Here is a 15,369-nt window from a genome sequence, read left to right on the forward strand (position 1 = left end):
GCTGTAAACACTTAGGGAGAAAGGGGAATTTTGAAAATGTTCTATAGAATCTATTTTTTTTTTCTAGTGAGAAACTTGAAAATACCTCATTTCCCAGTTTTTATATTCTTAGAAATTAGGTATAGTTTTTCTTGAGAAAGTTTCTTTTCTTTCTTTGGACTGAGACCTGTGATTTCACTGGCATATGGAACTATACCAGTTGATTGATCAAGAAATTTTTTCTACCAATGCAGGTCAACACCTATTCTAAAATTTAGTCTCACTAAGTTGTAAAGGACACTGAAAGGCTAAGTGACCTTCTGAAAGCAACATAGCCAGTAATAATCAGAGGCAAATTTCATATGCTTGAACCCAGGTCTTTCTAACTACAATGATGGTTCCCTATCTACTACTTTATGCTGCCTCTCAATAGGCAAAAAGATATTCTTATTTATATGTTTACTTCAAACTTTAATAGAATTGTTTCAATCATAAGAAAATTCTCAGGCAGGAACTTTGTTTCCTTTTACCAAATGAATACTTAAATACTTAAAATAAAAGATATTTATATTTAAATGAAATTTGTTCATTAATTTTAAAACTGTATAACTTAATTTTTTGTTGTTGTTGAGTTGTGTCTGATTCTTTGTGAACTCATTTGGGGTTTACTTGGCAAAAGTACCAGATGGTTTACCATTTACTTCAGTAGCTCATTTTACAGATGAGAAACAAAAGCGGGATAAGTAAGTTGCCCAAAGTAATGTCTGAGATCAGATTTGAATTCAGGAAGGAGTCTTCCTGACTTCAGATATGACTCTCTCTCTATTCACCATATCACCTACCTGCCTAGTGAAATATTATTTCAAAACCAAGGGTCAAAATGAAATTAGAAAATTAAATCTATTTTTGAGAGAGCATGAATGCTAAAACTAACATATGTAAAACATTAGGAATCTAATCAATCAAAAATGAAAGAATGAAAAAGCCATTTATTGTTTGTGATATACCAGGTACTACTCTAAATGCTGGGTTTAAAATACAAAAAGTGAGACAGTATCTACTTTTTAGGAATTTGAATTCTAATAGAGATACAAAGCATTTAGTGGAGTAACAGCTAGAGAAATTAATTTTTGTTGGGGTAGTTACAAGGATGACAAGTTGATTCATATTAACAACTGACAAGGAGGTAACTGACAAGGAGACAGAGAAGAAAAAAAGTAAATGACTCAGATTAATCTTACAAAATTAATCTCTAAACACTAAAATATATTATTCCTAATACAATTGAATACATATATCAAAATATTCAATATTATCGGTTTGGCAGTTCCCTCTAATGAAGTAAATCTTAACTTATCCATGCTGACTCTCATCCATGCCCTCTCAAAAGAGTCTATCCAACCTCCTGGAGATCATCTTCACTTTCTTTCTCTACTGTTTCTTTCTTTCTCTTCACTCCTCCATTGATACTGGCCATCTGCCATTCCTCAATCTTGCCATGATGACCAATTTTTTTTCTTGTTATTTAATTCTAATACTTTATTCTTGTTTTAAGACATTGCTATTGTTACTATTTAGAATTAAGAATTTATTAGGACACCTATTATTTGAAAGGACAGGTCATATATTATATATGGGATAAAGAGATTCCACATAATAAATGTATTTTTATATTAGAAAATTCATTTTTATAAAATTTTGCTGTGATAATTATATTTTTCAATTCTTCTAAATAGAAAAAAATCATTGACATGGGTTTCTATCATCAACTATATTCCTTCAAAGAATTTCATCTATACAGTATTATAATAATTCCTTGATGAAAACAAGCCATACTCTACCAATGCAGTAAAAGCAAGATAGGTTAGCTTAAAATAAGTGGGTAGTCAACTTACCTATAGCAAGTTTTACTTCTTATTGATGTCATTAGCTATCCTGTTTAAGTACTTTATTGGCATTATCTACTAAATTGTAAAGTCCCTGGAGCAAAGGAAATGACTTATTTTAAACTTATATTCTCTTCTAAAATGATTAAATATTTCTATAGATAATCTTTCTTCATTTAAAAATTATAAATTATAAAATCACTTTAAGATTGAAGCTTTTCTATAAAAATGCTAATATTTATTATTGTTATGGCATGAAATAATTAATTCAACTTTATGGAATGGATATAATCATGCTAATTTTCTAGTGTGTTCTAGTGTTATTAAAATGTGGGAGCCCTGTTAGGTATAAGCAAAGAAAGAATTGTGTTCTGATACAAAACTGCAAAAATCACAAATGTCATAGCATATCAAACTCATACTCTCCACATGTCTCTAACACACATACTCACACTATTAATGAAAATTCAACTTAATAAAAATGATAAGAATGAACACTTTTTTTATCCTTTTCAGAGATAATAATACAAGATAATCAGTGACAATACTTCTTTTGTTTTAAGAATAGCACATTCTTCCTCATAAAACTCAAGATGGATGGGAAAGGATTCACTTAAGTGAATAAATGTTCACTTATTCAAACAAACATATGCTTAGTCCCTGAGGACTAAGCTACTTCTGAGGGTAGAGGAGAATGTGACTGGTGGATTAGCCATTCTGAGGTGTAGTTGGATGAAAGCAATAGGATATCTATATTAACTCTTAGATACACATAGTGTGGCTTGGGAAACAGCCGTCAAAAGGATGTCTAAGAAAAATGTGAACCAGCTCAGATAGCAATAACTCAACAAATTAAAGCTTCTGGGATGATCAATGATGAGATCAGGCTAAGGATCAGGCCCCATGAATGGCTTCTGAATTTCTAGTCTGAGTGAGTTAAGGAGAACTAGTCATAAGAAAACAACCAACCAAAGAGTGGCAGTCTATGTCTAAATAAATAAAATAAACACCTGAAATAACAACTTATGTCTTGATTGAAAACTCAAAAGAAATCAAATAGCACTTTGGGGTGATATTTTTGATGAGTGGATATTGTCTTGCGAGACAACAGAGAATAAAGAAATGTTAGTTCTGCTGTACTCTGCCCTGTTGTTCTGGACTGCACTTACCTTAGGTCAAGTTCTATAGTAGTTTAGGTTTGATATTGGAACAAAATGAAAGTCTTGTGAGTCATTCAACAGTTAATTAAAGGAGACTGATAGGCACTGAGAGTCCCTTTACTTGATTTAGTTGAGTGAAGCCCTTGCCTGAACTATCCATCATTTACTACCAACCAAGCACCAGAGCGAACACCTGCAGCCATTCATGGCTATTTATAACTCAACTAATGCTAGTAGCTTAAGTCTTTAGGTTTGAAAGATAGTTTCAATGCTGATTAAGGAAAACTTTGCATAAAGACAAGTGGCTCCTATCATACCTAGTCATTAAAAGTTATTCTAAGTGGCTCTTAAAAATGGATTCATTTTGTACAGTCTGGGCAAAAGTTCACTAACCCAGTTTTTTGGAAAACAATGTCCATTCATAGTCCAAATTCATGAAAACATCATGAGAGATATACATATAACATATAGAAGCTAATTTATTTAATGGAATTAATGAATATCATCCTAGGATCACCTCCCTCAAACTTCTACGTTGTAGTGCAGAATCAGATAAATTATCTAGTCAAACTATATGGAAATAGTCCAATAGATCCATGAAATATAAATTGTACCATTCACAAAAGATGAGTGGAGTTTTCCACAAACAAGTAAAGCATTTCTGATAGATTCATTCTAGGTAAGTAATTAGATATCAATTAGACAAAAGTCTTTGAGCAGGAAAGGAGTATGGGATGGGAGGTGGAGGCTAATTTATGTAGTATAAAATTGGAATTTGAGAATGTAAGTTTAGAAAGTAGGAGTTGCATTGCTTTTCAAATACCTTTTTATGTTTAATTATTCTCTTAGTGCACAATTTAATCAGAATTTATCATTATACTATCCTACATATGTGACAGTCATTTAATAAAAATGTACATGATGATGTTCATAGATTTCAATTTTTAAAGTTATATTCTAAAATAAGAATCGATAATGGAGCCAAATACGTCAAAATCAGAAATTTATGATGTTGAGAAAGGAAATGGAATTGTTGGAAGATAATTGGATTTGGGATGAGGAAAAGTCAAGGAAAGATAATGTATAGCTGGTAGGCAAGAAAGAATAATGTTGGATTTAGCTTTTATCCAACAATACAGAAGTCACTCTATCAGCCCATAAGATTCAAAGTCAGAGAAAAACTTTTCCATAAAGGAGGACCCAAAGGAACCTTCTAATTAGAAAGCTAGTGGAAAATATCTTATAATTGTGAGGTATTTAAATAAATAATAACTTGTTATGTGACTTTTTAGAAAGACTTTTGTTATAATTATCAACATCATTACATCATTCTGTATTTGGAAAACAAAGGAAATGATGCCATGTGAAACATACAATGTAAGAAATAAGATGCCATATAAATTAAATAGGACAAATAATTTTCACAACAGTACTGAAAGTAGATTGTCTTATACCATGCAAATACCAACAAATTGCAACAGAAATTATATATGTTTTATAATTAGGACTAATAATTAAGGCCCTGAGTTGTCATTGGTAATCTTGTAATTGAACGTAGTTATAATTAGGTCATGTGTTTGACTTCAAAAACCCCAAACAACAGGTCCCTTTGTAATTCCCAGAACCTAAAGAGTTCACAATTCCCATTCATTATCATACTTGAAAACCTAAGAAGAAAAAAAATAAGGTTTATGATGATGATATGTACTAAATAAACTCCATAAAAGGCAAAGATTAAATGAACTTGGATACAGAGAACCAGCGACCTAAAAGACTTAGGACAACTAAAAATAAATATTACAAAGTATTAAATGCTTTATGTGTTTAGAAATGTAAAGTTATTTATGATAAAAGTGTCAATCAACTATATTGTCCCAAGTAGCATCTTATGTTAGCAAAACAATTGAACAGTTTGCTTAAAATTTAGCAGGATTTTGTGCTTTAAATTTTTCTCTTAAAAACTTCTCAGTTAACTATAATGTATCCTGGCTCTAAAAAGAAGTGACAATGTATAGACTGATGTAGAGACTATTTACAATATGTTTTACATTAAAGGAATTCCATGAAATGAAGAATTGAAAAGAAAAAAAAATGAGATGGGCAAAAAGGACAAATTCATGTTAGTTATCTGTAAGGAAGAAACTAGAAAATTAATTTGAAGTGACTTGGCTCATTATAAAAAAAAAACCCCAAAAACCTAACTATATTCTTACTGGTACTGAATTAAAGCAGTGTTTAAAGGAAGTGGAGAGAAGGAAATGTCACTTACCATAATTCCAGTAAGTAAACAGACTCCTTTTCCACAATATGTATTAGGTACCATGTCACCATAACCAATGGAGAGAAAAGTTATTGAAATCAACCACATTGCTCCAAGGAAATTGCTAGTGACATCTTGTTGATCATGGTATCTGAAAAAAAGAAAAAACCTTTATCAACTAACCAATGTAAACACTGGGCAACTTAGGGGAAAATATACTTGTCTTAAAATTATTTTTTAAACTTCCTCCCTAAGCTATTGTATTATTTTGTGAAATGGTAGATTAGGGGTGGTTAAATGATAAATAAATTACAAACTGCTTAAAAAAAGATTGTCCAAGCTCTATTACATAACCTTCCTCTGTTAAGATGAATATGTGAATGAAAGATGAATATAATTAACAAATAAATCCTTGTAAGGAAAAACAGAGTAGTAGCACAAATGGACTTGTTTTATAGGCAAAACTGTGAATTTGAGACAATGTCTTTAAACCTTGTAAAAATTTGGTGGTATCAATTAACTTCTCATATTATTTAGACATGGATGATTCATAAACTCCACTTAACATACTCATCTTGTTGAATTAACTAGAGAAAAGATGAAAATCCAGAAACATAGTTTGACTTGCACCTAGGACATTTAGCTTCTACCTGGCTCTATCACTGATGAAATTTTTGAACAAAATTACATAGTCCTTAACTGTGATGTACTATTTATGGGGTCAGATACTATGTAAGGCTACTATACTATAAAGCATGAGATAGAAGTCTGAAAAAAAAAAGAATGCAAGATATGTCCTTTTTTTTTTTCTTTTTTTCTTTCTTTCTTTCTTTTTTTTTTTTTTTTAAAGAGGAATTACTTTATTTATTTTTCTCAGCAGCATTTTATTTTTCCAAATGCTTGTGGAGATAGTTTTCAACATTCATTTTGGTAAGACTCTGTGTCCCAAATTTTTCTCTCTTCCTCTCTTACCTCCCTACTTCTCAAGACAACAAGCAATCTTTTGTAGGTTTAAATATATGTAATTCTTTTAAACATATTTCCATTTTTGTCTGTTGTGCAAGAAAAATCAGACAAAAAGGGAAAAACACAAAAAAGAAAAAACAAACAAAAAAAGAGTGAAAATAATATGCTTCAATCCATATTCAGTCTCTAGTTCTTTCTCTGGATGCATATGGCATTTTCTATCCTGAGTCTATTGGAATTGTTTAGGCACTTTCAAGTATTATGTGTTTGGAATGGGGAAGGAATATCTAATTAAGCTATTTTATATGCTCATAGACTTTATTTTCCAGATAAATTGTATGATCATGTTGTTCCCTGAATTTGATATTGTATCATCTATCTCCATTAATTTGTACTAGCCATTTCCCATATCTGGAATGTACAACATTCCCTTTCTTTGCCATTCAGAATCTATCTTCCTTCAATGTTCAGCTCAATATAGCTCCTTTGAATAGTTTCTTTTATTCTTCCAGTTATTATTGGACTATCTCTGTTCACATTCCTTTATATTCACTTTATATTCATACTTACTGTGTGCATATTTATCCTTTCTCTCCCTAGCCTCCTTATCAGTAAAATGCAAATTCCTTGAATATAAGTCATTGACTAGCACTTATTAAATACTTAGTATCTGATAGGCACTGTGCTATTATCTTCAGTTGACAAATTAAGAAATTGAGACAAAGTTTAGTGATTTGTCCAGGATCCTGCAGATAATGGGTATCTGAGGCCACTTTTGAATTCAAGTTTCCTGACTCTAGGGCCTTTACTCTATCCATTATACTACCTTGCTTTACTTTGTTTTTATATTTCTAGAATCTCTTTTTAAATACTCTGCACCTAGCATTTAAAATGTTTAATTTAAATTTAAACGACACAAGTTCTAGAATTCACCTGGAACCCTATAGCACTAATCACCCCCCCCCCTCCCAATAGCACTAATAGGTTGGGTCCCTAGTGATCAACTAATAATTTTTTTTCCTTCAAAACCTTCAGGATTTGGGAGAGATTTTCTAAAACTATTGTGCTTATTATTTGAAGTGATTATGATTTGAAGTCAGCTAACCAGGCTTAATTAGCTTTGAGAAATAGGTATTTACTAAGATAATACAATAAGAAGATTTAATACAAAACAAATCAAAGATATGTGGCACAGAATACATGATACAGAGTAAAGAAGGTTCAATATTAAAGAGCTCACAACTCCTGATCATTGGAATTCTTTTTCAACCTTTATACTATTGTTGTGAAATTCAACTTATGGTATAGTTTTCTGTTTAGTTCCTTGTAGTCCTGAAGCTGTCTTTCCTTAATATGTTTAGTTTTCTTAGGTTCTATAGTACTGTAGAAATGGATGCCAGCCATTATTGTTCTGGGGACACTGCTAGGATGTCAGTGGGAAGTTTTTTGATGCTCTTACCTTCTCTATCTCACTCATTCCCTTCCCTAAGCAATTCTCTATCAGGGGACTGAAAGACTTGATTGCTCTCTTCTACAGTCTGGTCTTCCATGCAAATGCTCAATCTGAATTTTTTTTTTTTTTTTTAATACAAACATCTTAGGACAAGCTTGAATCTCAACTAATCCTAACTAATTTACTGTGTAGCATCATTTCATTTCATTCAATGACTTGAAGCAGTCCACTATAACTTTTTCCACACTTATTTTCATGTCTTTGATTTACAGAGTAACTAGATAGATATCATTTATTTACACTATATCAGGCACTGTGTCAAGAGCTAGGGATGCAAATATTTACTCTTAAAGAGCTTAAATATCAATATTGGAAAATAACATAAAGAGATGCTGGGAATGTGGGGCAAGAATGTTTTACCCTAAGATTGATTATGATGGAGAAAATGATAAATGTGTTATTCAAAGTCCTTTATAATCTCCTCCTCTGAGCTTTCCAATCTTCTTCCATCTTATATTCCTCTTATGACCTCTTTATACTTGGTGATTTCAAGACACTGGCCTCCTGTTTCCTTGAACAAGCTAACCCAATTCCTAATTTTCTCTATTTCCCTCTGATAGTTCCAGTTATCTTGCATATAGTTTATTTGTATTTGATTGTGTGTTGTCTCTTCCTGTAGACTGTGAGCTCCTTGAAAACTGGTCTGTTTTGATTTTTTATTTTTTGCATACTCAGGACTTAGCACAGTATCTGACACAAGATGCTTAATAAATTCTGACTGATTGATCTTGGAAGGAAGGCAGTGTGTAGAAAATTTGAGGTAATTCTTAAAAGAGGGCAAAAAAAGCTGGGATAAAGAGGTGAGGAGGGAGAGAATACCATGCATAAGAAAGGGCACAGAATCAGAAGTTGGAGTGATGTGAATGAAGAAAATAATGAAGGTTAGGGTGGCTGAATTATTTGGTTCAGAGAGGGGAGGAAAGTATGAGAAGTCTGATAAGGTAGAAAGGTTGTGAAGGGTTTTAAATGCTGAACAGAGAAAATTATATTTCATCCTGGAAAAAAATGGGAGCAATTAGAAAATTTTGAGTTAGGTTGTGTGTGACCTGTACACATCAAATTTTAGAAAAGTCATTTAGAGTAACAAATATACTGGGATCTATTCTTTTAGATGTTTGAGGGCTTTGCATTAAATATTACATTATTTTATATATTTAAATATTTATATTAAAATAGTGGCTTTGAGAGTGGCTAAATTAACTGAATTAATATAAGGAAGAACATAATAAATAGAACTGCAAAAATGGAATGGGCTGCTTCACAAGATCTTCAGGTGGATGTCAGATGACCAAATTTTAAGCATGAAAGGCAGTGTAGTGTAGTTCCAGAGTGCTAGATCCAAGATTCATAAGTTCTGGATTCAAATTTTGCATAAAGCATTTGGTAACAGATTTAATCTCTCTACACTCTAACTTTAACAGTCCTAAAATAAGGATAATACTTGTTAAGTCAAACTCATTGGAATGTTGTGAAGATGAGTTTTCAAACATTAAAGAAATGTAATAATGTGAATTATTGATATCATTAAGGGGTTACTAAAAAAGGAACAGAAAGGTTACTGTGATTCTGTGGTAGTTGGCACTAATAATGAGGATATTTAAAGACTAGCTTATTAGAGTTTTTTTAAAGAGTCTAAGTTTAAGAAAAAAGTCATTATATTCCCTTCCTAACTCTTCTGCTGGCCCAGTAATATTGAGGGCTATGAAGAAGTTGGTCCTTAGATAGTGAATAGTGAAGACCAGAGCAAATCATGAAAAGTGTGTATATTAAATATCTTGAATTAAATGTCCTGAAGACCTCTTGAAGTCCAAATGTCCAAAACTGAACTCTATAGTTTCCCCTACATACTCTGCTCCTTCCAAAGTTCTCTATTACTGCTGAACAATCGTTGTATCAGGCTCAGTACCTCAACTCCTTTAAAAATATCTTTTCTTTTCCCAAATACATGCAAAGATAATTTTCAACATTCACCTTTGCAAAACCTTGTGTTCCAAATTTTTCTCTCTCCCTCCTTTCCAACCCCTCCCAAAGACAACAAGCATCCAATATAGGTTAAACATGTGCAGTTCTTCTAAACATATTTCTATATATGTCATGCTGAACAAGAAAGATCAGAGGAAATAATATGAAAGAAAAAAAATTGAGGAAAAAACTCAAGCAAACAATCACTAACATTAAAAAAAGTGAAAATACTATGTTTTTATGGTTGTCTCTCTGGATGTGAATGGCTCTTTTCATTACAAGTCTACTGAAATTGCCTTGAATCACCTCATTGTTGAAAAGAGCCAAGTCCATCACAATTGATCATCACATAATCTTGTTGTTGTTGTGTACAATGATCTCTTGATACTACTCACTTCACTTAGCATCAATTCATATAAGTCTTTCCAGGCTTTTCTGAAATCAGCCTGCTTGGCATTTCTTATAGAACAATAATATTCCATTACATCCATATAGCATAACTTATTCAACCATTCTCCAACTGATGGGCATTCACTTAATTTCAGTTCCTTGCCCCTTCAAAAAGGTTGCTACAAACATTTTTTGCCCATGTGAGTCCTTTTCTCTTTTTATGATCCCTTAGGATACAGATTCAGTAGAGATATTGCTGGATCAAAGGGTATGCATCGTTTTATAGGTCTTTGGGCATACTTCCAAATTGTTCTCCAGAAAGACTGGATCATTTCACAACTTCACCAACAATGCAATAGTGTTCGTTTTCCCACTTATTCTCCATCATTTATCATTGACTTTTCTTGTCATCTTAGCCAATCCGAAAGTTGTGAAATGAGAACCTCAACTTCTAACTAACTCTCTTACTACATTCTCCATCTCCACCTCTCATATCCAATTTGTTGCCAAGTTCTGTCAATTTTAGCTTTAAAACATGTCTCATGTTACCTTTTCTTACAATCTGGCATTTCTATCAACTTGATACAGGTTCTCATAATCTCATGCCTGGTTTATTGAAAAAGTTTGATGATACTCTATGCAAACCCCTTCAATAATAAACCCCAGTGACTACCTATTATTTCTAAGATCAAATACAAAATCCTGTTTGGCATTAAAAGACCTTCATAACTTACCCCCTTCCTCTGCCATTACCTTTCTAATTCACTGGCCTCCTTGTTATTACTAGAACAAAATACTCTATTTTCTAGATTCTACCGATTTTGGCTGGAATGTCTGGAATATTTTCCCTTTTCATCCCTTCTTGCTGAATTTTCTCACTTTCTTTGAGTTCCAGTTTATATCTCACCTCCTGGAATCTTTTCCCAATCCCTCAAAATTCTATTGTCTTCCTTTTCTTGATCATTTCCTATTTATCTTGTATAAAGCTTGTTGTATATAGCTGTTTGCATGTTATCTTCCCCATTGGACTGTGAATTCCTCAAGGACATGGACTGTTCTTTTTTTTTTTTCTTTCAAAGTGTCCCCTTTTATTATAGGTCTTTTTTTTTGTTGTTGTTGTTTGTTTGTTTGCTCATTCTTCCAACCTTCTTGTCTCTGGACCACAACCTAGAGAATGCACCAGATGTAATTCTGAACAGGAAGAAGTGTCAATAAGTCATTTTTCCATTTCAAGATGGTTTAGGGATAGCATGATTGTGCCATGAGGATGATGCGATGATAGATCACAGAGAGAATTCTAGTACCAAAATACTGAGAGAATATTCAAACAGGGCATGAGGAAAAGATCCCAGAAGATCCCTGAGCAAGAGTTGAATACAGGAGCACTAGGCCACAGATCCAGGATGAAAAGAAACAATCACAAGCATTGATATTTGAAACAAATTCTAGAAAGCAAATGGTAACTGTGTAGCTTGGATCTCAGGAGCAAAGTACAATGTTCTAGACCAAAGGGGAAGAACAGTTCAGATGCTTCTAGTGGGCCAAGAATAGCTGTATCGAGTATGAGAAACTTCCAATAAAAAACCAAATAGATAAAGGCAAATTTGGATAGAAATCTGAATTATACAGAACTTAGATGAGGAAGTGAATAGACCTCCCAATAGATCATGCTTTTTTGAAAGCCATGCAATATTTTAGGCTCCAGTTCCAGCTGATGAAACAACAAAAAGATATGAGGAAAGAAGTTCAGACTAAACATCACCTCACCCCAAACCATGTGAGTGCAGAGCACAGCATTAACACAAAGCCCAAAGGTTGGCAGGAGGGATCTGTTGCATTAGGGTGAATGGAACATAGTCACAATACAGGCTGCACCAGCACATTCCAGATTCCAGAAATCTCCAGACCTCAGCCCAAATTGGCCAAGGAAGACTTAGAAGGTCAGCAAGAAAATGCTGTTGCACAAGGATGTGAGGGGAGCCCCAGCAAATCAGAAGCAGGTTTTAAGAGCCACTGAATCAACAGCTGTGCTAGTAGCAGTGACAATGATGGCTTCCAAGTAGGGGGACTAAATGGCTGGCCAGGAGGAGATTGCAGGGGACCTTTTTGCTAGCACTGAGGCAGGACTTTGTTGCTTTGCTCACACTCAGATCTGGGTATGGGTTCTTAGAAGAATATATGAAAACTGTTATAGAAATACCATGAAATTTGGGACATTGCATACGTCACCCTGGAAATAGAGCTCTACTTTTTTTTTTTCCTGAGGCTGGGGTTAAGTGACTTGCCCAGAGTCACACAGCTAGGAAGTATTAAGTAGAGCCCTACTTTAACAAAGAAATTTTGAAAATCAAGTAAGAGAGGTAGAGGGAAAATTGGGAAGAATAATGAGAGTGATACAAAAGGAAATACAAAATGTTAATGAGAAGAATGCCATGAAAAAGCAAAATTAGCCAAATGGGAAAGGAGATAGAAAAGCTCATTGAGGAAAATAATTCCTTAAAAATTAGAATTAAGCAAATGGAAACTAATGACTTCATGAGAAATCAAGAAACAATAAAACAAAACCATAGAAATGAAAAAATAGAAAATGATGTGAAATATCTCATTGGAAAAAAACTGACCTAGAAAACAGATTTAGGAGAGATTATTTAAGAATTATTGATATAACACAGCAACAACAAGACTATATGGCTATCAATTCTGATAGACATGGCTCTCTTCAACATTGAGATGATTCAAAACAATTCCAATTGTGCAGTGATGAAGAGAATCATCTACCAGAGAGATAACTGTGGGAATAGAATGTGGAACACAACATCACATTCTCACTCTATCTGTTGTTATTTGCTTGCATTGTGCTTTCTTTCTTAGTTTTTCTTTTTCTTCCTTCTTGATCTGACTTTTCTTGTGCAACAAGATATTTGTATAAATATGTATACATATTTTGGATCTAATATGTATTTCAACATATTTAACATGTATTGGACTACCTGCCAGCTAGGGGTAGGGGTAGGGGGAAGGAGGGAAAAATTTGCAACAAAAGGTTATGCAAGGGTCAATGTTGGAAAAATTACCCATGAATATGCTTTGTAAATAAAAAGCTTCAATAAAAAAGAATTATTGATATACCTGAAAGCGATGATCAATAAAAGAGCCTAGATATTATCTTAGGAAATTATCAAGGAAAACTGTCTAGAACTAGAGTGAAAAATAGAAATTGAAAGAATCCACCAGTCACCTCCTAAAAGAGCTCCCAGGATGAAAACTCTAAGAAATATCATAGCCAAATTCCAGAACTCCAAGGTCAAGGAGAAAATATTGCAAGCATCTAGAAATAAATAGTTCAAGTATAGTGGAGACACAGTCAAGATAACAGAAGATTTAGTAGCTTCTGCATTAAATAACTGGAGGAAAAGGAATATAATATTCTGGAGAGCAATAGAGCTAAGAGTACAACCAAGAATCACATATCTAGCAAAATGAGTATAATCCTTCAGGTGGAAAGGTAAAAATTCAATGAAATAGAAGACTTTCAAGTAATCTTGATGATAAGAAAAGACCAGAACTGAATAGGAAATCTGATTTTTGAATACAAGAGTCAGAAAAATCATAAGGAGGTAATCAAGAAAGGGAAGTCATAAAGTACTTAATGAGGTTTATCTGTTTACATTGCTATATGGGAATATATTGTAACATAAGAACATTCTCATTATTAGTGCAATTAGAAATAGTATACATAGAGAGAGGACACAGGTGTGAGTTGAATATGAAGGGATAATATCCAAAAAAAATTAAGAGGTAAGAAGAATGTACTGGGATAAAAGAAAAGGGAGAAGTAGAATGGTATAAATTATCTTCCATAAAAGAGGTAAGAAAAAGCTTTTATAGTGAAGGGAAATAGAGAAGATAGAGGGAGAAGGTAAACCTTACTCAACAGAATTGGCTCAAAGAGGAAATAACAAACTTGATATAGGTATAGAAATCCATCTTATCCTTCAGGAAATTATGAAGGGAAAGGGATATGAGAAGGGGAAGGGTGATAGGAGAGAGGACATATTGAGATAGGAAGGACAGTCAGAAGCAAAACATTTTTGAGAAAGAACAGGGTGAAAGGAAAGAAAGAAAAGAATAAATGGGGGAAATAATTAGCAATAATAATTATGAAAATAATTCTGAAGCAAGTTTCTTTGATTATGATCTTACTTTTCAAATGTATAAGGAACTGAGTCAAAAAATAAAAAAAATAAGAACCATTCCCCAACTGATAAATGATTCAAGTATGTGAACTATGCCCAAAGGGCTATATAATCATGCATATCCTTTAACAATACCACTTCTAAATCCAAAAATTGATTTAAGAAAAAGAAATGGCCCTATATTACAAAAATATTTATATTAGCTCTTTTCTCAGGACACAGAAATTGAAAATCAATGGGCATCAACTGGGAAATGACTGAATAAATTATAGTATGTGATTATGATGGAAAAATGATAAGCAGGATGCTCTCAGAAAAACTCGGAAAGTCCTCCATGAATTTAAGCAAAGTGAAATGTACTGTATACAAAGTAGTAGCAATATTATGGGATCATCAGCTGTGAATGACTTTGCTGTTCTCAGCAATACAGTGATCCAAGAGTATTTTGAAGGACTTCTGATGAAAAATGCTACACATACCCAGAGAAGGAACTGATTCTATCTGAATACAGACTAAAACATACTTTTTTTCTTAAGGGTTTTTTTGGGGGGGAGATCTATATTTCCTTTCCCAACATCACTTTTATGGACATGTTTTGCAGAACTTCACAAGTACGTTCTCAACAGGGGTGAAGAGGGAGTAAGGGAAAGTATCTGGAATAAAAATATTAAAAATAAATGTAAAAATTGTTTTACATGTAATTGGGGAAAACAAAAAACTTAAAACATAGAATAAAAAAAGAAATGAAAAGCTTAATGATCTTAGGAAAACATGGAAAGAGCAAAATGAGCAGAATCAAGAGAATATTTTATATAGTAACAGCTTAAAAATGATTTTTGAGTAAATAAGTTATTTTGATTATTATAAATACCCAAGTTAATTATAAAGGACATATGAAGGGGCAGCTAGGTGGCGCAGTGGATAGAGCACCAGCCTTGAATTCAGGAGGACTGGAGTTCAAATCTGGTCTTAGACACTTAACACTTTCTAGCTATATGACCCTGGGCAAGTCACTTAACCCCAGCCTCAGGGAAAAAAAAAAAAAAAAAAAAAAAAA

At 33.0% G+C, this 15,369-nt stretch overlaps 1 protein-coding gene across 5 annotated transcripts in view; it reads right to left on the bottom strand.

Annotated features, from left to right (window-relative positions):
- Positions 1-15,369, bottom strand: part of KCNN2 (potassium calcium-activated channel subfamily N member 2) — a 213,430-nt gene that overhangs the window by 49,490 nt on the left and 148,571 nt on the right. For all 5 annotated transcript variants that reach the window (XM_074281989.1, XM_074281988.1, XM_074281990.1 and 2 more), the window contains one exon: positions 5,295-5,436. In XM_074281989.1, the coding sequence (XP_074138090.1) occupies positions 5,295-5,436 (142 nt within the window). The remainder of the gene's footprint in view (positions 1-5,294; positions 5,437-15,369) is intronic.

This window comes from Sminthopsis crassicaudata, chromosome 1 (assembly GCF_048593235.1).
Source record: "Sminthopsis crassicaudata isolate SCR6 chromosome 1, ASM4859323v1, whole genome shotgun sequence".
NCBI lineage: Eukaryota > Metazoa > Chordata > Mammalia > Dasyuromorphia > Dasyuridae > Sminthopsis > Sminthopsis crassicaudata.